General features: G+C 33.0%; 1 protein-coding gene across 1 annotated transcript in view; it reads left to right on the top strand.

Moving 5' to 3' along the window:
* The window catches only part of LOC111002000 (guanylate cyclase 32E), an 84,964-nt gene that overhangs the window by 8,834 nt on the left and 48,756 nt on the right, over positions 1-27,374 (top strand). Inside the window, exons 5-10 of the mRNA XM_045632025.1 lie at positions 8,819-8,998; positions 10,935-11,052; positions 14,043-14,189; positions 22,688-22,778; positions 24,475-24,559; positions 25,623-25,775. Coding sequence (XP_045487981.1) covers positions 8,819-8,998; positions 10,935-11,052; positions 14,043-14,189; positions 22,688-22,778; positions 24,475-24,559; positions 25,623-25,775 — 774 coding nt within the window. The remainder of the gene's footprint in view (positions 1-8,818; positions 8,999-10,934; positions 11,053-14,042; positions 14,190-22,687; positions 22,779-24,474; positions 24,560-25,622; positions 25,776-27,374) is intronic.

A 27,374-nucleotide genomic window follows, 5' to 3' on the forward strand; every position in this document is an offset into this window, starting at 1 on the left:
ATTTTTTCTGTACTGCCTTCTGCCTTGCACGAAGTAAAGAGAATTCATCGTAATCTCGTGGGTTTTTTCTTGCTTTCCAACGAGAATGAGCTAATCGTTTGTCACGTATTATATGTATGAGAGACTTAGAATACCACACTGGAAACTTGTTAGAAGCAAAAGAGATAGTTTTAGGCACATACTGCTCAATTCCTCGGTGGAGGATTGAGTAAAATTTCTGTACAATTATGTCAATGGTGTCACCTCTTAGTGAGTCAATCCAGTCTATGCCGTTAAGATATTCATTTATTTTACAGTAGTTAGCCTTTGCGTAGTTATATCTGGTAATCTTTTTTAATTTAATATTGGGCGTCATAAATTCCGATACATTCAGCTCCAGGCATGGATGGCTTGGGTCTTCATTAACGAGATAATTACATGATTTAGACACCTCAATGTATGTGTCACTAAATATTAGGTCTAGTACATTGCCAGAGGAGTTTGCATGAAAATTGTACTGATTGAAGCCTAGGTTACTGCATGATTCAACAAGATTTGAACCCGCATTTTGTAAATTTACAGTTCCACGCCTAATGAAGGTGGGACCAAAGGTAGGAGACCAGCCTATGTGGGGTAAATTGAAATCACCTGCTATAACGTAATGATCGTTTGGATGTAATGAATAAATATATAGAAGGGAGTCTGTAAAGGCTGTAAGTCTAACTGACTGCAAATCATCTGGTGGTATGTATACAATACATATATGTAGATCGCATTTATTGCATTGATTCGACGCGAGCGTGCTGGCGGTAATAGTCAACCAGGTACACTCCACACCGTCACACGTCCACTCGGACCTCTCTAGCGCACGCAGTGACTTTTTCGTGCATATCATGACACCGCCGCCCGACGTTTTAGATGAATTTTTAGAATTCCGATCGAGACGAAGTACGTCATATCGATCATCGCAAAGTTCAGTATTGTAAAAGCTAGGAGTTAACCACGTCTCAGTTATTAGAATTATATCGAAGTCGTACATAAGTATGTTCTGTTTTAATTGCAATGTTTTTGTTCGCAATCCACGGACATTTTGATAAAGCAAACTTAGGTTATTTTTATTCATTGTTACTGTGTGTAAGGGTATAAAGGTGTAGGCATATATTTAAAAATATTACTAGCAATGATGGCATGTGCAGTTTAGACATGAAATGTTCAGGTTTAAACGCGCGCAAATGTTTGTATTTTTTAATAACATTGAATATACATAGGCAGTTGTGTGAGTTGTATTTGTGTTGAAGAGTGTTTCTGTGAGTAAGTATAATGTTCAAGTGATTTTGTGTATGTGAATGGCAGTTTTGAATGCTCAATTTAGGTAGTGGGGCTACAATGTAGAACTTAATTAGATTTGTGTAATAAAGGAACTTAATATTAGAACATATTACTAACAAATTTTCTCCAAATCGCGCCTGTTGTTTATTGTTATAACAGGAGATTCCTCGTTCCGGCGTAAAAAAATGCAACAATTACGAACCCACACGAATTTGAAGCCTTTCTCTGCAGCAAGAGCCTTCGTTTCCTTCAAAAGTTGTTTGTTGTCTGGGGTCAAATGCTCATTGACAAAGAACTTTTTCGAATCACCTGACATTCCTATATCCAGTGTTTGTATACCTCGCTTTCGACGTAAGCCAGATAAAATTTCGTCCTTTATATCACGTGATTTGATTTACTTACTTACTTTACTTATTTGGAACTATACACGCTATACGTCATGAAATTCCAAGTATCTTATTTGGAACTTTTATCTTTCGAATAATTTATGTGTTGCATAGCTATTTGGCACTTTATCCATACATTGTGAAACAGGCCCTAAATATAAAATTATTAGAATATATAACTTGAATATAGTTATCGATTTTCATGCCACCTAGACCTAACTTTACGATGTCGAATTCAGGTGTCGGTGTGCGCGCGCTTCGTAAAAATTCACTCTAATCATTTTTGTCTATCGCGCCAAGAGAAGTATAAATTTAAAAAGGTAACTCTATTAAACAATTCTGAAAGGTAGTTTCGTATGGAGAGCAATTGGCAAGAAACCATACTTACTATGTAATTAAAATAGTTTTAACAATATTTACAACATTGATTTGATATAGAACACGTACCTATAACATAAAACTGTACTTTAATAAAAAACCGCATGCAAAACAATGCAGCAGATAACTACATAAAAATAAATTAAAATACAGTCAGACAGTGTGTGAGCTACGCTAAATTTAAAGACTTGGTAGGTACGTTGATCTCACAACTTTTTACGGCAGAAGAAATACTTTGTTTTTTGGCATATCACATTAAACAAATTAAATTGAAATATTGTACTGCGCTAAATGAAACAATTACACACTTCTATTTTATTGCGTAAAAAATGCTTTTGAAGTTGAAATTATATTTCCTTACATTACTGAAATTGATATTTATTACAGATTCAAATGATTTCAATATATTTTTGTTATATTAAATTTTTATGCTTCACAGATTAAAAAGTTAGAGTATAAAAGTTTTCTCTGTCATCATAAAAAAAATAAAATAAATGAGTGGCGCTACAACCTCTTTAGGTCTTGGCCACAGATTTACTTCTGAATCTGTTTCATGATCATTTTTAAATCTAATAGGTAAGTAGGTGATCAGCCTGCAGTGCCTGACACACGTCGTCGACTTTTTGGGTCTAAGACATGTCGGTTTCCTGACGATGTTTTCCTTCACCGTTCGTGGAAATGTTCAATGCGCACATAGAAAGTAAGTCCATTGGTGCGCAGCCGGGGTTAGAACCTACGACCTCAGGTAAGAGAGGCGCACGCTGAAGCCAATAGGCCAACACTGCTCTCTCTGTCATTATACCAAAAATAATAGAAGCCAGTCTTCGCAGTTTGACTACATTATCTAAACATGTTTGGGCTATCATTTTTACTCTGTCTTTAGTGCCATTATTAAACACTATACACTGTATAATTTCTTTAACTTACATAGTAGTAATAATAATATTTAAAAATTAATAAAAATAAAATTTAAAAAAAAGTTTAGTCCCTGTAGCAGTTTATCACTGGCAGCATTAACTCGCTGTATTGCGATACTATATATATATATAGCAGGGGTCACCGGAACTATAAATATAAACTACTGTATACATACTTTTATATGGTTTATATAAAATACAATAAAAAGAATAGAGTAGTGATTCTCAACCTATGTTCCGCGGCACTTTTGTGTGCCGCCAGATTTCAAAAGTATGCCGCCAAATTTTGCGATCATATAATTATGTTAATCTTATTAAATTATATCAATTAAAAAAATATTTTAATTATTAGCTTGTAATTCTGTATATTTAAAACTTTTGTCATAAACTATTTATGGAGTGTGTTGTAGTAAGTAAATAGTTTTTATCTTTTTCTTTGTGTGCCGCAAATTTTAAATCGTTTAATGTGCCGTAACAAAAAAAAAGGTTGAGAATTACTGGAATAGAGTATAACTTTCCATTAGGTACTATACGAGTTATATAAACGGTGGTAGCGTATAAGCTGTTCATTTAGTAATTATATCATAAAATACTGTATGTTATGGTCATAAATATAATATAGAGAACATGTGCTAACCGAAATTATGCCAGTTATGTAATTACGTGGATTAATATAAAGTACCACAAATGGGTACGATTCAAGGTTGGTTGATTTGAGGAATATGCAAATGCTCTCGGTATTGAATGTTTATCGTTCGAATAATAATGATAATATATAGATTGTAATAAGGTGCCCTACGCAAAAGCGGATTAGCAATCGCTCTGAACCACGCCCGTACTCGCGCGATATAACTCGAAGTAGTGTTATAAAATGTTCCGGTTATTCGTTGAACATAAGTGATAGAGCATTTTTAATATAGTATATTAAAATCAATAAATTTATAATTAAAACAAAAAAATCACTGAAAAAGCACAAAATTGTATTAGACAATAAAAAAATTAATGAAAGAAAACATTAAACTTAAAAGTAATATTGACATCCACTTAATTGAACTGGAAAATAGTAGGATTAGATATGAATGTGACACTGAACTATTACAAAAGGAGATCTTGAAACTTCAGAACATAGCAGATTCCATGGTATCAAAATTCCAGGAGTCTCAAAACATGGTCTCCAAATACTCGGCTGCTATGGAAGATCTTATCAAGATCTCCACACATGCAGCACAATGCATTGAGTTTGAAAACTCAAGCCAATCTGTACAGGTGTCACCAGTATGTAGGGATAGTAATATTATTACAAAGCCAAAGTTAAATGTAATGTACTGTGACCAAATAGGCCATCAAATGAGCCAATTTTTTAATAAGGAAAAAAATCTTTTAAACAGCTGTTACCCAAATGCTACTTTTGGATATATTGTGAAGAATATTGTAAAAGAGTCTATAAGTAAAACTAATAATCTAATTATATTTATAGGCAATAGAGGGAATTTAAACAAAAAAGAGCTAATTAACTGCTATGAAAAATTATGCTCACTTCATACAAAAAATCTGATTATGTTTACATTCCCTTATAGTAAAAACTTCACTCAACAAGAAAATAATGTAAGACATATTTTAAATCAGACAATGCATACATTTGCTATGTATAATAAAAACTTTACACTAATTGATACCAATAGGTACATAAGTTGTAATAATTACTTTTTGACGAAGGATAGATATAATCTACCTATGTATTTGAAAAGACAGATAGCTGATTCGCTATCATATTTATTGTTTATAACAGCCAAGAATTTGGCTCGACAACCAGCTTCTATTGAGCAGGTTTTAGTTAGTAAGACCTTGGAAGATATTCCAAGACATAGTATTTATAATTTAAATTAGTTACTAAGACAACAGAGAGCCTCTCTGGCAAAGAATTAGTCAGTAAGATAAGTAAATTTAAGAATAATAATAATAAAACTATCAATCTGGTTCACCAAAATATACAAGGCATGAAAAGTAAATTACTAGAAATTGAGTTGTTTTTGAGCAGTGAAAATATTGACATATTGTGTATTTCAGAACACTGGTTAAAGACATGTGAACTTATGTTCAATTTTTGTAATCATCAGATTGGTAGTTCGTTCTGCAGAGGAAATGCAATACGCGGTGGCTCATTAATATTGCTTCATAAAAAATTAAAATTTAAAGAAAGGAAGGACATAGTGAGCCTCTCTGTGGAACGCCTTATTGAAGTATCCTGTGTGGAGCTGGAGCAATTTATCATTGTTAGTTTGTATAGCCCTCCTTCAGCTCAATATGATAGTTTAGAAAAAATATTAGAGCAAGTTCTGTACAAATTGCAAAAATCCAAGAAAAAGTTGGTCGTTAGTGGAGACTTTAATGTAAATTTGCTTGACAACTGTAATTCAAGTAAACGTATGCTTAATCTGTTTAAATCATATAATTTAATTAATAATTTTATTGTACCTACTAGGGTAACAGCCACCACGGCAACATGTATTGACAATATCTATAGTAATATAGTTCCTCTCAACACCTGTATTATCAACAAACTTACATCTGACCACTCTGGTCAATTGTTTGAATTTCAAAATATACTTAAATGTAAAGATCTAAAAAAGACAATATGCACAATACCTGTAACATATGATCGGTTAGACAGATTTAGAAAAAAAATTATATTTAATACGCCATTTTTGCGTAGTAACCAATGCCCTAATAACTTATATAACACATTCTTTGAATCATTTATTGATGAATTCAAAAATGTGTTCACTCCAAAGACTTTTTTGGTCTCGGAGAAACCTACCTTTTGTGACTGGGCACCTCCGGAACTACACAAAAAAAGGCTAAAATTGTATGAATTGTATGATGAAAAACAGTATAATGACAGTGAAGAATTTAAAACTCATGTTAGGACATTTTCTAAAAAATTTAGGCAAGAGTGCAAAATCGCTAAGGCAAAACACTTAAGTAATAAAATAAACAACAGCTCTGATAAGATAAAGGCTACTTGGAAAATTATAAACGAGGAGACTGGAAGAACCTCCAGAAAGGATTCTGAATATAAGATGAACATAAACGGTAAAGTAATTAGTTCCGACCTCGAAGTAGCCTCTGCATTTGAAGAGTTTTTTACTAATATTCCAATAGATACAACCAGCGTTCTGAATTCTTCGCCATCAGCCGCCCTTTTATTATTGCAACAGAATGTTCCTGTATGCAATCGTGAGTTTATATTTAGCCGCATTAGCTGCAATGATATTATAAAAACATTTAAACAGCTAAAAATTAAAAAAACTAAAGATCTTTGGGGTGTATCTGTTTTCATTGTACAATCAGTAATCGATGCTATCAGTTCAGAGTTGGCTATAATATTTAATGAATGTATAGATTGTGGAGTCTTTCCAGACCAGATGAAGTTCAGTAAAATCACACCGTTATTCAAAACGGGCAGCACTTCTGACCCCACAAATTTTAGACCCATATCTGTGCTGCCTGCATTGAGTAAAATTTTTGAAAAAATTATTCTAGATCAATTACTGATACATTTTAATAATAATAAACTTATGCATAGCCAGCAGTATGGTTTTACAAGAGGTCGCTCTACAGCCGATGCTGGCCTTAAATTAATTTCCGAGATTTTAAATGCTTGGGAAAATTCTCATGATGCCATTGGAGTTTTTTGCGATTTATCAAAGGCTTTTGACTGTGTCCATCACGAAATCCTTATCAAAAAACTTCAACACTATGGCATTGGCAAAAAAGCGCTAAATCTTATGGAATCATACCTGAGCGATAGAATTCAGAAAGTAAATGTAAATGGAGCTATATCACAGGGATCGTCTGTTACGATGGGCGTACCGCAGGGCTCCATACTTGGTCCCTTCTTATTCCTCGTCTATATAAATGACCTACCATTTCTTGTAAAGGAGCTTCACGAGATAGTACTGTTTGCTGATGACACTTCGCTTTTATTTAAAGTGAAACGACGAAATCCATCACTTGAGAATGTAAATAGTGCCATCTCCAGTGTGGTTCACTGGTTTAGTACAAATAATCTTAAGTTAAACGAGAAGAAGACAAAATGTATTAAATTTGAAACTACAAATGTAAAAAGTAGTCCTTCTCAAATAATAATTAAAGACGAGGAAATAGACTTTGTTGATAGTGTGGTGTTCTTGGGAATTACCTTAGATAGTAAACTCCAGTGGGGCCAACACATAGAAGGTCTTTCGAATAGGCTAAGTTCTGCAGCGTTCGCAGTGAAAAAGATACGCGATCTTACGGATGAGAACACAGCAAAGCTCGTTTATTTCAGCTATTTTCATAGTATCATGTCATATGGTGTTATTTTGTGGGGTAATGCCGCCGACATTAGTTCGATATTTGTAGTGCAAAAACGGGCTATAAGAGCGATCTGTGGGTTGTCCCCACGGGAGTCAGTCCGAAATAAGTTTAAGGAATTAAATATTTTAACTTTGGCAAGTCAATACATTTATGAGAATATTTTGTATGTGCGGAAAAATATAGATATCTTTAAAAAGAATAGTAGCTTCCATAATTATAGTACTCGTAATAAAGACAAAATTAGTGCACCAACCTCAAGGCTGCATAAAACGAGTAATTCTTTCCAAGGCAATTGCATACGTTTTTTCAACAAAATCCCTAGTGAGATACAAATATTGTCAATAAATAAATTTAAATCGTACACTAAAGTAAAACTGCTTGCTAAGGCCTATTATAATATAAATGAATACTTAAACGATCATAGTGCTTGGATATAAATTGCTTCAGTATAAATAGGTAACGCGACAGAATCTCTCGGCTGCATTTTCAGACTATGGGGCGATCGTCGACATCTACGACTTTTTTTTAAATGTAAAGTGGGAACAAACCGTGATTCATGTGGTATCAAATTATTTCAGTATAATTAGTATTATTACTATTTTCTTGTGTAGCCAAGTGCACATTTCAAGGATCGTCATGCTCACTCAAATGTCATTGCTTGTGGCGGCGTCCATGCGTCGGGTTGTCTCTCTCCCTAAAATATGGCGAGGGGGCCAATGGCTGGCCATGCGTCATACTCGTGAACGGGTGCTACTTGTGGTGACTGGTCGTACTTGAATTCGTGTTTGCGGTGATATTAGTTGTTTATACTACGTCTTTGCGTGTTGTTCTCACGAGTACGTAAGTGCGTGCTCCTATTTCACCATGCCTCCTGCTGATAGAGGTCAAATCTTTGTTTTTAATTTTTTTAATTTTTTATTTTTTATTCTTTATTACTCAATATGTCATATGGAACATGGTGTAGTGGTTGCAGCTCCTTACAAGCATTGTGTAAAAAAAAAAAAACTTGGCGATTAAAAAGAGTGGCGGAGAGTTTATTGCCAGTTCTTCTCTTCCGTTCTACGCCCTTGATTTGAGAACTGGCAGTAAATGTAAAATTAAATTCATATAATATTTCTTTTTTTGACGTTCATAAGTGTACATTGTTACCTACATGAATAAATAAATTTTGAATTTGAATTTGAATTTGAATTTGAATTTAAAAGGCCGGCAGCGCACTCAAGTGCACTTAACATCAGGTGGTGCTGCTTGCTTCGTGTTTTAAAAAAGCAGCTAAAGTATACAATTAATAATTAAGGGCCTAAAACCACACGCCTTTTATATTAGAATAATTAAAGATTTTAAAAAAATAACTGAAGAACTTATCGCAGAATTTAGCAGATCGAGAGTGAGTGATAGTTATTCATTTGTCAATCCGTTTACAATACATTTATATCAAACTATTCATAATATTAAATAATCTTTAAATAGAAATGTGCCGAAGCTCAAGACTCAGGCGGTCTGGGCGCTACGTTCGCGAGGACATTGCCGCCTGCCCACAAGGTCAGCAAATCGGTCGTCGCTCTGCTGAAGGCGTTCGGTTGGACCAAGTTTGCGATTGTTGCTGGGGACGAGTTGACTGCAGCTGGGCAGCAAATGGCGGCAATTAAGGTTTGATTCAAAAACAACCTTTTGTACATATTATTATACATTATATATTAATAGAATTTTTTTTCTATGGGTTCCAGAATTTTAAATAAAAACGAGATTGACTTTGCTTAAAATAGATAATAGATAGTATAAAACGTATTGTAACACGTTACTTTTTAAACAATAATGATAATATTTTGATGTAATTATAATATTTGTTTCAGTTTAGAATCGTAGGGTTTGAAAGCTTCATACAAATATTTAGCTGAACAAAAAGCGTAGCGTAGTTAATTTTTTCGTTGCTGAATATTGTAATTAATATTAACTTAGCCTAATTTAAATGAGAAAAAAAATCGCAGCTTTGATGTTTTAAATTAACTAAGGTCATGTATATTACATACTTTGTGTAATCAATAAATGCTTCGAAATAACAATAATTCTCATTTATTCCATGAAACATTCATTTACTTGTACAATAAAGACACACACTTAATTTTTTTTCCAAGGACATTTTATGGTGTACACACTCTTACAACTGGTTCCATCTCTCTCTATCTTAAGCACTTTTTTCAAAATCTTCTCCACCATTATCGCTCATAGTAACTGCATTATAATTTTTTATATTTAATATTAGTTCACGAAAACATAAAATGTTTTCGTCAACGGGAATCTGTCGAAGAGAAATTGGTTGTGACAAACATTGTATACACCTTTTGTTTGGCAATGAAGGATTAATTTACCACAACACCTTAAAATATTGGTACTAGTATAGTTAGTAATAACATTTTATCACTACAAATGTAATCAGAGCGTATTTAACTTCTGTGTAAAATTAATTTTAAGATAAATTTGGACGCCATTATGTGTGGCCGAATATGCGAACTTTAGATTGTACAACCATATCAATTTTCTACCATATTCATGCAAATATTTTTTTATTATTTTAAGGGCCTGTTTCACAATGTATGGATAAAGTGCCAAATAGCTATGCAACACATAAATAATTCGAAAAATAAAAGTTAAGATACTTCGCATTTAATGACAAATAGCGCTATCTGACAGTCGTGAAACGCAAAAATACTGTTTATAAACTGTGTTCGAATGAGTTCCAAATAAGTAATAAATAGCTTATTTGGAACTCATTCGAAAATTGTGAGACAGACCCTAAACATACTACACATTCTTTGGTTCTATTGACTAGAAGTCATTAGACTCGTCCTTTGTATGTCATACTAAAGTCCGAATAGCCAATTGTAAACTGGAAGCTCTTAGCTTCCTACTAATTACACTAACTAGATTTTATTAAATTGTGACTAGTACGGCTTAATTAAAGGAAGTCTGATGAAGGCAGATAGACGTTTGTTTATTATTTTGTTTAATGTAGTTATCGATATAGTGTAGGTATTTATAGATTCTTAGAGATAATTAATATCATAAGTTACAAGGCTGATTAATGTATAGAAAAAGTGACAAATTATTAAATAATATTTTGACAGTATACTAAAAATGAATCAGTGGCACGACCTGCCTTACTTCACATTATTTATGTTTTTTCGAAATGTTTTTTCGTTTTTCCTGATTTTTGAGTTTTCTTATACCTATAGGTATATAATTTAATGTCACGTCCCATGGAAATATGATAAAACATATCCTGCCTGGTTCTCAGCTATCTCCCCGCCATTTTTCAGCCATATCGGTTCAGCCATTTTTAAGGAGTAGAAAATAACCTATGTCTATGTTTGTGACCGGTAAAGCCTTCATACTTAGGAGGGGCTCATATCGGTGCCGTGTTGGTCACGGGCCAAAGATGCAGATTCTTGTATGTTCTATGTTAGAACTGGCAGTTAATGGGAATGAAATTCGTTTATTTATTGACATAAATGTGTTTAGAAGTAATCTGTATGAATAAAATTATTTTGTTTTAATTTTGAAGATGTATTTTTACATACCTGCGCAGGAGTTGTCTCAAAGCAACGGATTGACGATAACAGCGGAGCATCGCTTTGCCGATTACATACCACGACACATATCGCAAATGGAGAAGATTGTGGAGCAGACTTACGAGAAGACTAGAAGTATGTATTAACTGTGAAAATGTTGTAAAAAATGTGTTTGATTATGATTGGTCAATAGCGATTAGACCAGTCAAGTTTCCGTTACGTGAAAATTATGTATTCATTCATATAACAATAATCAATTGGCGAAAAAAGTTGAGTTCTCAGCTCTTATATAAAACAATTAATATGTCGGTAAACTATATTTTAATTTAAAAAATGTTAATTATAATAAATACAATTAGGAACACACTAAAGTAATACATAATTATAGCATACAGACAAATACAGGAAACTTTGAAATCAATATGTGATCTAAAAACCGACGTACAAAAATGATTAGATATTGGAAAAAATAGAAAACATGTCAAAGGAACATTTATTTATAACTTGCACTTCCTAGGAATCAGCAGCCTTTAATAATCTCGGACAGGAAACAGGTTCAATAGAAAACGAAGAAATGAAGAATATCGATTTTGATAATTTTATAATAAACATGTCCCCTTATTTGGTTGGCTATAATAGGCCGATTTTCCCTTAATGGGTCATTGCAATGTAAATACGGTAAAAAAACTGTGATAATTAATTAATATACTAGCAGACTCGGCCAAGCGTTGCTGTGGCTAAGGTTTTTGTTATATTACATAGTAGTAAATTAATCAAGGGAAACCGTAGGAGAACTTATGTGAAACGTTGGTACCACGACACGGACCTAAACTAAACTACCTTTAACACAGCGCCATCTGTTAGAATTGTATCAAATAATAAACAAATGTTAATGTTATCGTAATTTTAGTAAGGATGCCTATTTTTTTTGAAAATGAAATATAGCCTATGTCACTCAGGAATGATGTAGCTTTCCAACAGTGAAAGAATTTTTCAAATCTGCCAAGTAGTTTCGGAGCCTATTCAATACATACAAACAAACAAAAAATCAAACCTTTCCTCTTTATAATATTAGTATAGATGTAGATTAAAGCTATTAATATAATATTTATATATATTATATAGATTATTGTACATAATGAATAAAGTAATTACATTCGCTAGGAATTTATTTTGCATATTTTTCTCCGCTTACTAGATTATTAAGTCAACTTAGTAATGGAAATGCAGATTTACCTGAAATATTGGCATTTAAGATATCTACGTTGGAAATGCGTTTGCGCATTTCCTCTCAAAAGTTTTTAAAGACCAGCTGAGGTACTGGGATCTTTGACGTTGCTAAGTCTGATTTTTTGTAAACCATGTGATAACACAACCAAATTTTATTAATTCTCCAAACTTCTGTGTCCAAGGCATCATCACTATCATAAAACGTTTACGTATCGTGGAAAATTCAATTTTTAACCAAAATACAATTATGTAAATACCGTTTTTGCCGAATACTGTCGAATCTTCAATTTTATTTAATAAAATAAACTCGCGGTTGCCGGCTTTTTTATAATTGGTACAGTTTCTTAAAGAATCCTAAGTCAAATTTTTATTACTTTACTTTTTTAGAACTACATTTCACTCGGTACCTGTACTGGGCCTTAATGGAAATTTAAAAGCGTATTATATCTTTTGACGTTCATGAGTAAAGTATAAATGAAATTTTGATTTGATTTGTAGGATCATACACATTCTTTGTTATTTTTTTTCAAAATCTTGCTAATGCTCGGCACATTCATACACTGGAACAAAGAAAAAAAATTAATGTGACAACTTATAAAAAACCTAACAAATACGAAGAAAAAAATCGATTTATACTTATTAAAGATTATATGATTTTAAATTGTGAACCCAGACCTAGCTCGTTTATCATAGAGCTAAATCTGGATTCCGGTGGATTCTCTGGATTAATATAAAATAACAGCGAGAAAATTGGCTTTCTGAGTAGAATAATTGTTAAATAACATATATTCTACAGTACTATGGAACCCTTTGAACAAGTAAAATTCTTCAAAAAGTATTCCAATCCTGATAACTTCACTTTTGAAAGTCGCTTATAAGTTTACAGGCTGTTTGAGGCAGCCGAGAGCTGTATTTCGCATTAAAGCACAACTACAAAAGGCAGAGTACCTAACTTCTAAAAGTTCTTCACATGTCATTTTAAATTCAGTTCAATTAGTTTCTAATACTAAAGGCATATTAGAAAAAAACAAATTATCAGTAGACAGACGTAGAAAGAGGCACAGATTTATTACATTCTAGACAATTTTGTAACTAACTTAGTATCTTTGTTAGTTATTATTATTAAGTTAAAATCTTAGGTAATCTAATAACTGGTTTCCGAACCAATTCGACTTAGGGTCCTTTATCCGGTACCAATTTTTGAAAGGCCGGCAACGCACTCGCGAGCCCTTTGGGATGAGATTAGATGATAGTCTCCATGGGCGGCGGTATCACTTAACATCAGGTGAGCCTCCTGCCCGTTTGCCAACTGTTCTATAAAAAATAAATAAATAAAATAAAAACATAATGTTGACTAAATGTACGATCATAGAAAGATACGAGTCTGCATGAAATTTAATGTCTTTAAAAATATTGATAGTATTATGAAAAATAAATCAGTGGCGCTAAAACCTTTTTAGGTCTGGGCCTCAGTCTTCGTTCGAGTAAATGTTAAATGCGAACCTAGTAAGAAAGTCCATTGGAGCGGGGATAGAACCTATGACCTCAACACTACTCCCATGAATATAAAAATGGCATCAAAAGCTGCAAATGCACATATGCATGCATATGAAATATGGGTGCTCAAGTCACGGTCATAATATGCAATAAATCAAAGTCATACATGAGCTTGATATAAAACTGAAGCAAGAATATTCTTAACGTAAACAAAATATGATAAAGTCATAGTAGTAATATTATCCATAACATTCCAAATTATTAATATATTTTGATAATTTCTTTAATTAATTAAGATATTATCTAATTTAACTATTTATAACAAATTTCTGTAAAGTTGCATAGAGTACATCATTTTTCGAAACATAAGCTCATAAAGAAGTTTATTTTTTTAACAGTATACGTGTTTCTCGGCGAGAACATTGCTCTGGTGGACTTTGTGAAGGTGCTATTGCGTCGTGGTCTTCTTGCCAATGGAGAGTATGCCGTCGTCGCCGTGGATGACGAGATCTTCGATCCAAGCAATGCGGCAATCACACAAGCTGGTAAGCGCTTACATTTCTTCTTGTATGATAGTATTTTTAAACGATTTTAGCTTGACCTGTTTCGGTTTTTTTTTTCTGTAATCTCTGTTAATTTTTCTCTCTCCTTCACTTCTCTTTTTTTCTACTACAATAAATATATTAAGGGCCTGTTTCACAATGTATGGATAAAGTGCCAAATAGCTATGCAACACATAAATTATTCGAAAGATAAAAGTTCCAAATAAGATACTTCGAATTTCATGACTATTTATCCTACCAATAAGTAACAAATAGCTTATTTGGAACTTATCCGGACATTGTGAAACAGGCCCTAATTATGTTAAATAATTATAAGTTTAGTATACATAGCTTCAATCCGGTGAAAAGTGTTTTCTTTAAATAAACATACTATTTACTAATATGCATTATTAATTACGATTACAAGGTTTTATTTATCGAACGGTTCTGATTGCTATATATCTAAAAGACTTTCTACTCGTATTAATAAGGTAGGAATAATACTTGTGATGGGTAATTTATATGTACTGGCAATACTAATATTCAACACATCGACTCTCTTATCGGCCCAGAAAAGTATGAGGCACTGGGACAGAATTAATTTACGACTTTGTACATAGTACTGCTAAGACATCTTGTCTATCAAATATTAGATGAGGAGTGGTGGTGTGATCATTGGAACTTAGCACATACAAAACTATTTTAAACATTTTAGTACATTGTCAACATCATTTATTCATTGTCAATATCATTTAAAAATACTACAAAATGTATTTATCGTTATCCGACTTTAGTTGCCCATAAATAATTGATTTTACTTTTTTTAACTTTAACATTTAACTCCTGTTATGTAACTAAAATAATTTCTCATTTCAGTTAATTTAAATTATGAATTATGAACGAAGGAACAAAAACGTAAAAGCAAAATCTTTTTTTTTAGGAATAATTAAAGGGATATTAGTTTCCTTTTTCTTTTACGATTCTTAATACCTTTTTTTCTATTCGAAGATTTAAACATTGTTATTATTTATTTTATATATTATATATATTTAAATACTGAAAAATAAATTAAATGTACATTGCAGGAGTTTATCAAGTTACATTGAAGAGGTATTTGACACCTGACATCAATCAATATAATTCTATTTACGATATCACGCTTTTCTATTACACTTGTGTAGGCGTATCTACGCGTGCCGATTGAGTTTCCGATAAAGATCTGACATATCGCTTGCCCCGGGGAACAAAGTCGTGAAGTAATGTCACTTGCTAATGTTTAGTATAAACATTACAGATACAAAAAAAAGTATTTTATTATGTATCAAATAAAAAACATTACGACGGTATTTTGAAGAATGTCTAAAACATAATAATTTACCAACGTGGAACTCCATTCTTTAATTATTAATTATTTTTTAACTGTCTAACGGAAATTTTTATGATTATTTGTACATTTTATACAATCTAAAAGTATCTTTATGGTTGTTACATATCTATTTCAGGAAAGTAGAATACGTTTTTTTTAATTATACTCTACTCTACTCCATTGTATACAGTGACATTTTCTTTCGCTCAATTTTTTCCAAAAAACAAAAAAAACAGGTACAGTTACAATAGACTAGTTCAAGAATTGTGTGTTGTGTTGTGTGCGTCCCGCCAAATACGCCCCGCCCCGGCTACATCGGTAATATCAACAATTCATCGCGAGACCCGCTCTTTCAGTTTTGTTTGCTGTCTTTATATATTTAATAATTTTATCGCAGAACTGTACCAGGCACGGTCTGTGCTTTATTTACATGTCCTGCAGGCTGTTACGGTCTACAGTCATCTGCATTTGTTGCTCCAGGTCGCGCCTGGACGATGCGAATATAGGGCAATGTTGAAGCACATGTTCTACTGTTTGTTTTTCATTACTACAGGCACACGTTCGGCTCGTCCTAATTTTAAACTTATGCAGGTAATGTGCAAAGGCTCCGTGCCCTGAAGAAAAATACGGTTAACGAGCATTCCTAACTTTGTGCACACGGAACGGAATATTTCCGTAGAATAAAGACATCCTTGGATTTTTGGAATAAAAATGTTTATGTTATTATTATAAAAAGTCATTTTTACGACGTACCAAGGGCGGTATTAAAGAAATAAAATATATTTATTTCAATATACACAAAAGAAATAGAAACCGTAACATTTATCCAAATGACTCAACTCATCTTAACCTGCCACTAGCAACAATATTTCCCATTTGACTTAGCTGACAATTGACATTTCAAGAGGAATCTTCGAGAAAGCCGGCTTTGTTTCCTTATTTATAAACGTACCTAAATAACCATTGAATGTTTTTTCCTTATCTATAATCTATTTCGAATAATAAACGGATAAACAAAATCAAGAACGTTTTTGATTGTTTTTATATAATAAATAACAAACGAGGGGTGGGACGCCTAAAAAGGCAGTCATAGACACCCAATTTTAGTGGGTGCGTTGCCGGCCTTTAAGGGAGTAGTACGCTCGTAATTTTGAATTGTTGGAGGTAATATCTCTCAGGGAAGACCCCCGTCGGTGGTCGATTCCACAGTTCGCTAGTTCGCAAAAGAAAATGCCTTGTGAAATGGACTGTGGAAGATTTCCAGCCATCAAGGTGATGTTGGTGAAATTTAGTATTCATGCGGCTCGTACGATGCTGAAACGAGGCAGGAAGGATTATCCCAAACAATTCCTGAGAACACTCACTGTAGTACACTTTATAGAACACGCAAAGAGACGCTATATCTCTGCGTAGATATGTCCGCCATAGTTAACAATTGATTTGTTTACCGTTTGCTTGATACATTTTATCGTCACTTCTTTCCTACAAATGTTATATAACATGGCTTAGACGTGACTATAGTTGAAATTTTTGCTTTTAATATTTCCCGTTGGGAAAGAACATTTTAAAACGAAAAATCTTTCATTTCACGTGTTCGTGACAAAACTTGAAATACCAAATCAAAAGGATACAAACAGTATTGGTTTATTGGAAATTAGTATGATCAATTTTAAAGAAAGTATTGTTAAGTGCATATCTCTAGAATTTTACTAGTATTTTTTATTTTACACCAGGTTTAAAGATGATGGATGATTTATATTTTATATATGTGCACACGTATGCGTGTGTGTGTATATATTAATGTTATCGTCTATTAATTTGTAAAGTTAATTTATTCTTTTTATTCAGATTTGTGTATCTCTGTTATCCTTATTTTAAATATTAGTTACATTATATACAATTCATATTTATATAACATTTATTTAAGAATAGGATATCAAATTATTTTAATAAATGTGTTACCAAAAACACTATGTAAATTTTCCCGATACAAAAATTTCAGAGCAGTCTGTTAGGAAATTGGTTTTCCAATTTAACTACCGAATAGCGCTTTGGAACAAATAATTTTCTAAAAAATATGAATATCACCTTAATCCATGATCCTTGGCCTCAGATTTCTGTATCAGTTTTGAGAAAAAAATTCTAATAGTAATTGATTGCAGGCAGTCTTGTGTGACTGACACTGGCAGCCTACTTTAGCTTTTCTAAAGTTCTTTTGAAATGAAATGAAAAACATACAATGGTTTTCAATATTAATTAGTTTATTAAAAAAATAATTGTACACTTAAGAAACTTAATGATAGGAAATTGTTACGAAACACAGTGAGTAACTGAAATTCAAATTAAAAAAAATATATTACATTTTCTGATATGCTCTTGAAACAATGAAATTGCCCATCTCTAGGGCGTGGTCCCACGTTAGGTAACACTGGTCTAAGGCATGCCAGTTTCCTCACTCAATTTTCCTTCACCGTACGAGGATTTAAAAAGAAAAGTCCATTAGTACAGCTGGGTTTTGTCGCACGCTTAAGTCAATACTGCTGAATAACATTTAATTCCTATTCACAGACATACCAGCCTCCAGCTTCTTATTTCTCTCGTAGCAAGTAGGTATTTCTACGAAAAAGGTAAGTTCCTATTAATCCGTTATCCTAATCGTCTATAAACTCTTTTAAAAATATGTTTTTAATGCGTTAAAGAAAACCACTCGGTATCCAATCAAGCCGACGTACTAAGGGTCGATAATAATGACATTTCAAACCAGCTATTTATCCTTTTACTAATTATTTCGTTATTAAAATTTTTGTACCGCCAATTCGAATGCAGTGACACTAAGAGTTTTTTTCAGCGCCTTCGAACTCAAAGGCTTTTCATATATTTTTAGTTAATATGGGTGTGTTGTGATAGAGGCCTTCTTATTAAATTCGATTATATACAAAACTTTTAACGGGTAGACGATCGATTAGATAAGATACTCAATGGCAATATGGAGACTTTTTTGGAAACATACACCGACCACACTACATAGCGCAAACCTACACAAAAACAATCCAAAATTGTTTTGCCAACGCGTCTTTTCTTTGTTAACCAGAGGTCTTTCTTTGTTAACCTAGAGGTCTTTTGTTGTTAAAAATCTTAAGATCAAAATTTTCACTAACGTTTTAACAAAAATTTAAATTAACTTTATATGTTAATTAACAATTTAAAACAACATCTTCTCATACTATGCTGAAACAGAAAATATTCTTCTTGAGCAACAGTAGTTTAATTATTAAACGTCTTTTGTTAAAATTATCGTCAGGTACCGTTAACACGTCAAATGGAAGAGACTCGACTGCCCATGATACAGGGAATCCTAGTGTGGAGGCTACTACACTTTCTTTTTACCTAAATATTTTTTTTCTTTCTTTCAAACATACCATTACATATTTTTTAACGCAGCTTTTAAATTGTCCAGACGTTGTACTATTTAGTGCCTATACTACTACTTTTTTATGTTTTTGATAAGTATTTGAATTCTTCTTAATGAAGGGATAAGATCTTTTTTGTAAATAAATAAATAAATATATCTAATTTCGTGTTTTAGTTACGCACACTTTCTCACGTCCTCATACGTCAATATAATAAAACAAAGGACAATTATTATTGACAAGAAAGTGACGGTAAAGTAAGCTTTACGGCCAACATTCTGCGTAAATAAAGATAAGACATTCTATCTACTTAAGCGTTAGTTTGGCGTCGGAATATCAACTACCAACAGCGTTTAATTAGGTCCTATGCTCTAATTGATGCTAGATATAATTATTTTAACCCTTTAATTCAAAGCGTAATATATGAATATGACTCCTAGAAGTATGTGTCAAACGCTTATGGCAAAAAAATGTTTACTAGAAGGCGCACAGCTGTATGGTAAACCCACAAATATAAAAAATATTACTTCTTTCAATTCATTGAAATCGAAGAATATGTTAAACAAGATTTTAATTTCATTTCTTACAATTAATTTTAAGTCATATCTTTGGTTACTTTTACATTAAAGTTTATTGCATTTACGGCTATCGTTTTATTATTTTCGGAACGACTATAATGTAATGTTTTGTAAGAATTATTTTCATGTAAGTGACATTTTTGTCTTTTTTGAGAAATAACGTCTTTAAACCTAACCTAATCCTGTCCATAATATGTCTAATGAATTCCTCTACACTTCTAACTCTTTTATCTGTTCGGATCAAAATTGTATATTTACACATGTACACACATTGTTTATATTACTTATTTATTTACTTATTCACACTTTGTGATCTCTTCTCCAACTCTAGTAAGAGAAAACGTAGAAGTAGTAAAATGAGTAAAGTGAGTTTTATATTAAAAACCTTAGTAATACAATTATTATATTATTAAGGTTCTAATTGTTGTCATGTAATTGTTGCATTGTCGTTCTAATGGTTATAATTGGCTATTATGTAATACAAAAAAATATTAATAAAACAAACTAAAAAGCTAATAATAAACATAAAGTACGGTTTAAGGATCAGGATACGGTAAGGTTAAGAAATATTTATGCAGAATTGCTTTAAAAGATTATAGGGAGGTAGCGAATTGTATGGAGTCAGACAGCCTATTCCACAACTAAATGGCGGAGATCCTAAATTGCCTATGAAGGCTGAGCTGTGGGATGGAATTTCCAATAAACGTCCATTGGACAATTGGGAATAATTTCTACATACTGCCATCACTCCTTCCTTCTATTACCAGCTTTTACTATTCTAGAGACTATTCTGTCATCAATGTATACTAAATAAAAACCTCCTTCACTATAAGGAAACCAGATGTTTACCTAAATGAATAAATATATTATGACTATGACTATGACTATGACTAGATCAAGGAAAGAAATGGAAAACGGTCATCAAAAATGACTCTCTGAAACTCAGAAGAAATAACACCTTGAAATTGTTAGCCATCAAAAAATATAAAAAAAAATGTATTTAAACAATCCAACCAAATTCTTATCCAATAACACAGATAAAAGAACACGTTTAATAAGCCATAGACCACAAACAGCTGCTTTATCATGAACAGCGTTATTTATGATTTTCATCACGTCTTAGTTTCAAATTCTGTCACGATTTCGAGTCAATTGACCCAATTGAACTGATTCTGTGTTTTCATACTTTGCCATCGTAACTTTAAGATTATATTTACGAGGTGTTTTGTTCAATGCTTTCTCTAAAACCGATCAGCCCACTACCGAATATATCCAGCTCCGGATAAGAACTGCTCTATCCGTTAAAATCGTGAAGTATTCGAAAGAGAGGGGCCTAAACTCCTAGGTTGGGTTTTGCAGTAAATTATTTATTATAAACAATTGCATGCAAGATAAGCCTTATTAATAAAATATACCTGTGTCAGGATTCCCAGGTTTTCCATAGTAAACTTATACAATTTTTTGTATGACAATTTTATCACTTTTTACAACACTAGTGTATGAGAGAGTGGTAAATGTGAATGAATGAGTCAGTGTTATATTCGGTCACAGGAGCATCTCCAACTCTGATTAAGGTACCTTTCATTTTTATATATACAAATGCATAGACAAATAAAATATGTATATGTATATCCTGTATCTATAATACAGGTAAATTATTCCGCGTCATTACATTTTTTTGGTAGACATCCCTACTCATCGCCAAAAAAGACGGAGGGCCGAGAGAAAAGCCGGCGTAAAAAAATCTTGGTACTCTTATAAAATATTAAACCATCATTATCATGGCAAACACAGATACAAGAAACCAGAAAGAGAGAGATACGCTCTTCCGCCAATATTTAGTTTTATTTAAATTTAAAAATTTATTTAGATGTTATCAAAGCGAAATAGAGTATGTTTATAGCTTGTTTAATTTCCTGCACCTGATATAAAACCTACATAGTAATCGCAATACCGGGAAAATAGACTGCAATTGAATCTCATAGTTTCAGAACATTTCCATTTTGTTTATGCTATTGACAATTGAATTTTGGGACACAGTTTTTTGAATTTTTCAACAATCGTGTTTTCGTTAAACTCAGTTTAAGCAAAGCCTATGGTTTTTTTTTGTTTCGTTTAACTTTTTCATATAAAAATAATTTATATATACTATATATAGATTTTTATCTTAATACATCGATTCTGACCCAATGGCCTTACAGTTTTTGTACTTGTGACGTACGTACGTGCGACTTAGCCCTACGGATATTGATGAGGAATTTTATATAAAAAAACTCCGAAATCGCAATTACTATCGCTAAAATGTATGCAATAAGTAAGTGGCGTTCCAACTTTTTAGGTCTGGGGTTCAGATTTCTAATTCTGTGTCAATGTACTAAAGCGGTAGCCTCCAGTGCCTGACACACGCCGTCGACTTTATCTCAAAGTCTTATTATATATTCTATTATATATTATATAGACCTTTTTTCCGTCACTGTTCGTGAAAATGTTCAATACGCAAATAGAAAAAAACCTTATACGGAAAGCATAAGGCCATAAAGGGCCGGTGATCGAACCCAAGACTTCTGGGATGCGAGCTGCACGGCCACTGCTCTTGATGTAGAAAGTAATTTATGGCGTAAGGTGTATATTCAATTTGCACCTGTGTCATTTCATTCCTTGTTTTAAAGATCAACCGAATCCCCGATGATTGGTGGATAAGACTGCGAAGATACGTAAACTCAATTCTTATTCATTACTGCACAGAGTTTGATCGATTGTCTGAATTAAATTATGATATGTAAATACTATGTCACTGATCACTGAATTGGATACAAGAGCAGTGTTGCGTGCGACTCTCATAATTGAGGTTGTAGGTTTGATCCCGACTGTACACCATTGGACATTCTGTCTATGGGCGCATATAACATTCGCTCGAACGGTGAAGGATAACACCATGAGACCCTAAAAAGTCTAGTTTGTGTCAGGCACAGGAGGTTGGTCACCAACTTACCTATTAGATTGACAAATATGATCATGAAGATTCTTAAATCAGCGGCCCAGATCTAGGAAGTTTGTAGCACCACTAATTCTTTTGTTTGTAGTTAGTTTGTAGGATAGTTAATCAACACTTTTATAATAATTGAACATTACTTTGTTTCTGATTAGATCACCTCTTCCAAAACAGCAGCAGCGATGTTTTGGCGTTTCGAGCTGTCCTCAAGCTGACACCCTCCTACCCGACGAACCCACATTACCAGTAAGTATTTTTAGAGTAACATCGCCTGTCACTAATCACTGACAGAGGGTGACAAATGACTCAATACGGTATACATTATTTAATACATACGTGGGAGGATGCTACAAATAATTTATGTATTTGATTAAAGCTTAAAATAACCCAAAAAGGCACAAGCAAGTTATGTATACAAACTAGAACGAATATGTAAGCTCAATATGTGGAGGGCATGCACATAAAAATTACTTATAATTTAATAAGTTAATAATTCAAAAGCTTTAATGAATTTAATTCGTATAAGGTCGACATGTTTTTTTTTATTCAAAACAAATAACAAAATACACAAAAATATACCTTTAATAACTAACCTTAAAATTTAATAATTAAAAAATTTTATTAAAAGGAGTCCCTTTAGGCAAGGTTCCGAAGATACTAGCAGCGTTCCCCCTTTGAATAGCTAGACTAATTCTTTGTGCGAGGTAGCTGCCAGCTCTTCGTTCTCCTGTGAAAAGAAGATAAAAATAAGTTAATTAAGAAGATATATATATAACAAAATATTGATAAAAAGATCTTAAATAACAAAACCAAGTTAAAGAACCAAAGGGAGTGTGAACAGAACGTCCTTCGTATTATCGGATGATCTAAACATAATCAAGATTGTTTGGGCCTTGTAGTCGATTGGACATTCTAGCCATTCTGTTTAGTGGAACACTTAGCTGATAGGAAAATGAATCCGTTTTTATACAATGTTTTAAACACGAACGAGAGAAGTAAATGGTTAGTTCAGTAATGTAGTATTTTAAGTTCACAGTCGGAAATTCATAATAATTTTTACTGCTTACTTAATTGTAATTAATCGATTATCCATTAATTAATAACGTTTCATCTTTCTATTATTCCTTAGATATACATACTACTTCTTATAAAATGTATTTTTATATTGCTAATATAAATATTAATATGAAGAAAGGTTTAAATATCTGTAATTTATTAAACGTAAAATAGTATTAAACTATTTAATACCGTGAATTGTATTAACTTTCCCTCCGTCTTAAGCGTCGTCTGAGCGGCGCCGTGACACATCGTATTGGTCTAAGAGCCCGTGGGAGGTCGTCCTTCACCGATCTGATAACCAGATGAGACGTATTTTTCTCTATGTATCTGGTTATCAGATTGGTGAAGGACGACCTCCCACGGGGTCTCCTACCATATGTGAAAATTGCCCTGTAATACTAAAAAAGGACATTCAAACAACGTAATGGTCAAATTGTGGAGTCTAATGCTTTTTAATCCGATCTTCGTAAATGTTTTATCATTATCTTCTTTTTATGCCATTTAACGGACTCGAGAAGCAAGACACGCTTCTTGGTATTGTGCCAGATGCAGGAACTCTTCCAGTTGCAATACCTGTCCAATCTTTCGTTTCGATTCCATGTTTCCTTACCAATACGCCGTTTAACCTGGATTTTACCCGTTACAATTTGTTGGGGTGGTAGCGGTCATGACGCAACACGTAACACGTTGTTAATTATTATATTATAAGCAATTTTTATAGATGAATCTGTTCCACTCGTATGCAACATAAGAGTAGAAAATCCATCGTATTTATTAAGCCATAAACTTAACTTTGACAACTAAGGTCGGCGACTTGGAGACGCCGAAGAAGGCGTCGCTCAGCGCGTAGGGGTTTCATTAAAATGTAATTGACGTCTTTCAGGGTCCTGTGCCAAATGATCCGAAAGCTATCGGCTGCTCCGCCCTTCTGTGTCCCTAATTATCACAAGATATTCGAAGATACATCGGTAAGTTATAGAATGGAATGTGTATTTGTGATATCATGAAAACGACTTAGGGTCCTTCAAGAAAAGAGCGTACCAATTCTTAAAAGGCCGGCAAAGCACTCGCGAGCCCTCTGGCATTGAGTGTGTCCATGGGCGGCGGTATCACTTAACATCAGGCGAGCCTCCTGCCCGTTTGCCCCCTGTTCTATTTTAAAAGAAACTATCTTATAAACTCAAACGTCGAGGCGGAATACGAAATACCGTATCACCTCGTCGTCTCTACAACTGAGCGTTTTTCAGAGCAGTTTTTTCCGTGCACTACCACTATGTGGGACCAGTGTCCACTAATGTATTTCTGAATCTCAGGAAAAATAGTGTACCAATTCTTAATATGCTGACGCATTTGTGAACCCTCTGGCATTAAGTGTCGATGCGCCTGTTCTATAAAAAAACAATCCTACAAAATCCTTTTGTTACCTAGATAGTTAAATCAAATATTTTTAGAAACTACAGCATTCAGAAATTCGAGGTTAATCGACTGTAAATAGGATTGAACTGTGTGTGATAGAAGATTGATATGTCGGTCTTAATATCAGCCTGTCATGACTAAGTATTCGTTTTGTTATCTGTGTATGTGTGTGCACAAATTTATCGGAAAGTAAATGCAATAAATGTTCCTTATTTTAGTTTAAATCTATATAGCTAACTTTGGTAACGATCCAAATTTTATAGAATCATTTCAGTAGTAAGTGGTAAGTAGTCTGAAGTACCAGTCACAAATACAGGCCGTTCCAAGACTATTGGACATCAAGGGAAAGTACTTTAAATATAGTTGATATTTTGCTGAAAGACGACTTTATTTTATTTTGAAAAGTTAGTATTACTGCATTCAATGATTTTCTAAAAATTACTTGTCTCGTCTGGGAATCGAAACCGCGTGTTCAGATGCAAGAACTGCCATCGATTCATCGGCTGATTATGAACTAATTGAATAAACAAAACTAAAACCTTAAAGCTAATCTGACGGCCCATGAATCACAATTCAATAAAGAGATAAACTTATATTATTTAATTAAATCTTTAGGTACCAATAGAAGCTGCACATCTCTACGACGCAGTGTTGCTATGGGCAAAAGCAACCACAGCAGCGATGGTTGCTGGGGTGTCACCCACAGATGGAGCCACCATTATGAGACTTCTCCGACCAACAGTTTATCGTTCACTTCAGGGATTCGATGTGAGTTTCTTCAGTTTAATTACACCACATCAATAATGAATTTTCGACAGTCACACGCTATCTGTGTCTGTAAAAATGTTGTATGTAACAAGGCTGCATTAATTCTTTTGAAGTAAATTGTATAGGTTTTTTCAGCAAAATCCTTAGTGTGTCAATAAATAAATTTAAATGGTACATTACGTAAAACTGCTTGCTAAGGCCTATTACAATATAAATAAATAGTTAAACGATCCTAGTGCTTTTATATGAGTTGCTCCAGTATAAAGAGAGAACGCGACTGAATCTCTCGGCTGAATTTTCAGACTTTGGGGCGATCAACATCCACAAATATTTTAATATCGAATCGCATATACTAGCCTGTACTAGCTAAATAGTTTCTTTAGGATCATCTTTTTTTAGGGTTACCATTGGATCTATTTTATTTTTATAAATAAAAAAATCTCCCTAACGAATATAGTCGTCGAACATCGCGGTTCGCGAGCGGCCGCGGAATCTCTACACCAGTCATTTGTTGTAAACTGACTTGAAAATTACGCGAAAATCGTTTTATTAAGTTTACGAAAACATGGCAATTACAAGGAATTTCTGATGCATTTATTTCCTTCCTTTTGACTTCATTTGTTTTTGTAGGTAATGCGGCCCTTAACACCTATCAATATACAATCTACATTTTGAATAACAATTTCTTCTGACGCAGTTTACGAAAATTTAGGCTATAGGATTAAAAAATCTAGTCAAGATAGTATATTTCTTATTTTTTAAATTATTTTATGTTAAGGTTTTTAACGATTTTTAAAGATTAAAAGCAAGGCACTGTAATGTTAAAACCTATCTCTTAGGTCACAACAAGTTAGTAAACAACTATTTCAAATATTGAATAAACTCTAGTACTTTTAAACTGCGTAATCAATACGTATTGTAAACACTTAAAACGTAGACTACAATTATAAAAGGTCAACTTTTTATAATGACCTTATGTTAATCATCTTGTCAAATGACATAATAAAAATTAATATGATATTTGGTTGCATATTTTATTTGGTTGATTGTGCGGATTTTCCACCACCACCTTCATTGCAAATATGTGATTTATTTTTGTTATTAATAACACGACATCAACTCTACCAAATGTCAGTGCCTATAATATCTCGAATAGGATATCTCGCTGACTAAGCAGGCTTTGATTTTTTAAATTGTTTTGTTTTGTTTTTATCTTATTATAATTTAGTAACAAATATATAGTCTCTACATAACTTAATAGCGTTTATAATAACTTAAATTTTACACACATAATTAATTGATTAATGGAACAGAATAAAACTATTTTGTTGTTTAAATGGAGCTGGGTTTAGGGAATTCGCAGTATGTTGATCGTATTCTGCCCGGATTTTAAGACGATGTTCTAGGCAGATGTTAATTTACAAAACTGAGCGCAATGGCCTTTCATCTATATTAATACAGATCAACCAGCTCTATTCACTGCTCAATAAAAGATAATTGATCTATTTTCTGAACTTTCAAGATTTAGTATTGATCGTTTTGATCATATGCTTTGTATCATATACTCCAGTAATCGCTTAATTTAACATAATTCACTTT

This window comes from Pieris rapae, chromosome 17 (genome assembly GCF_905147795.1).
Source record: "Pieris rapae chromosome 17, ilPieRapa1.1, whole genome shotgun sequence".
Lineage (NCBI taxonomy): Eukaryota > Metazoa > Arthropoda > Insecta > Lepidoptera > Pieridae > Pieris > Pieris rapae.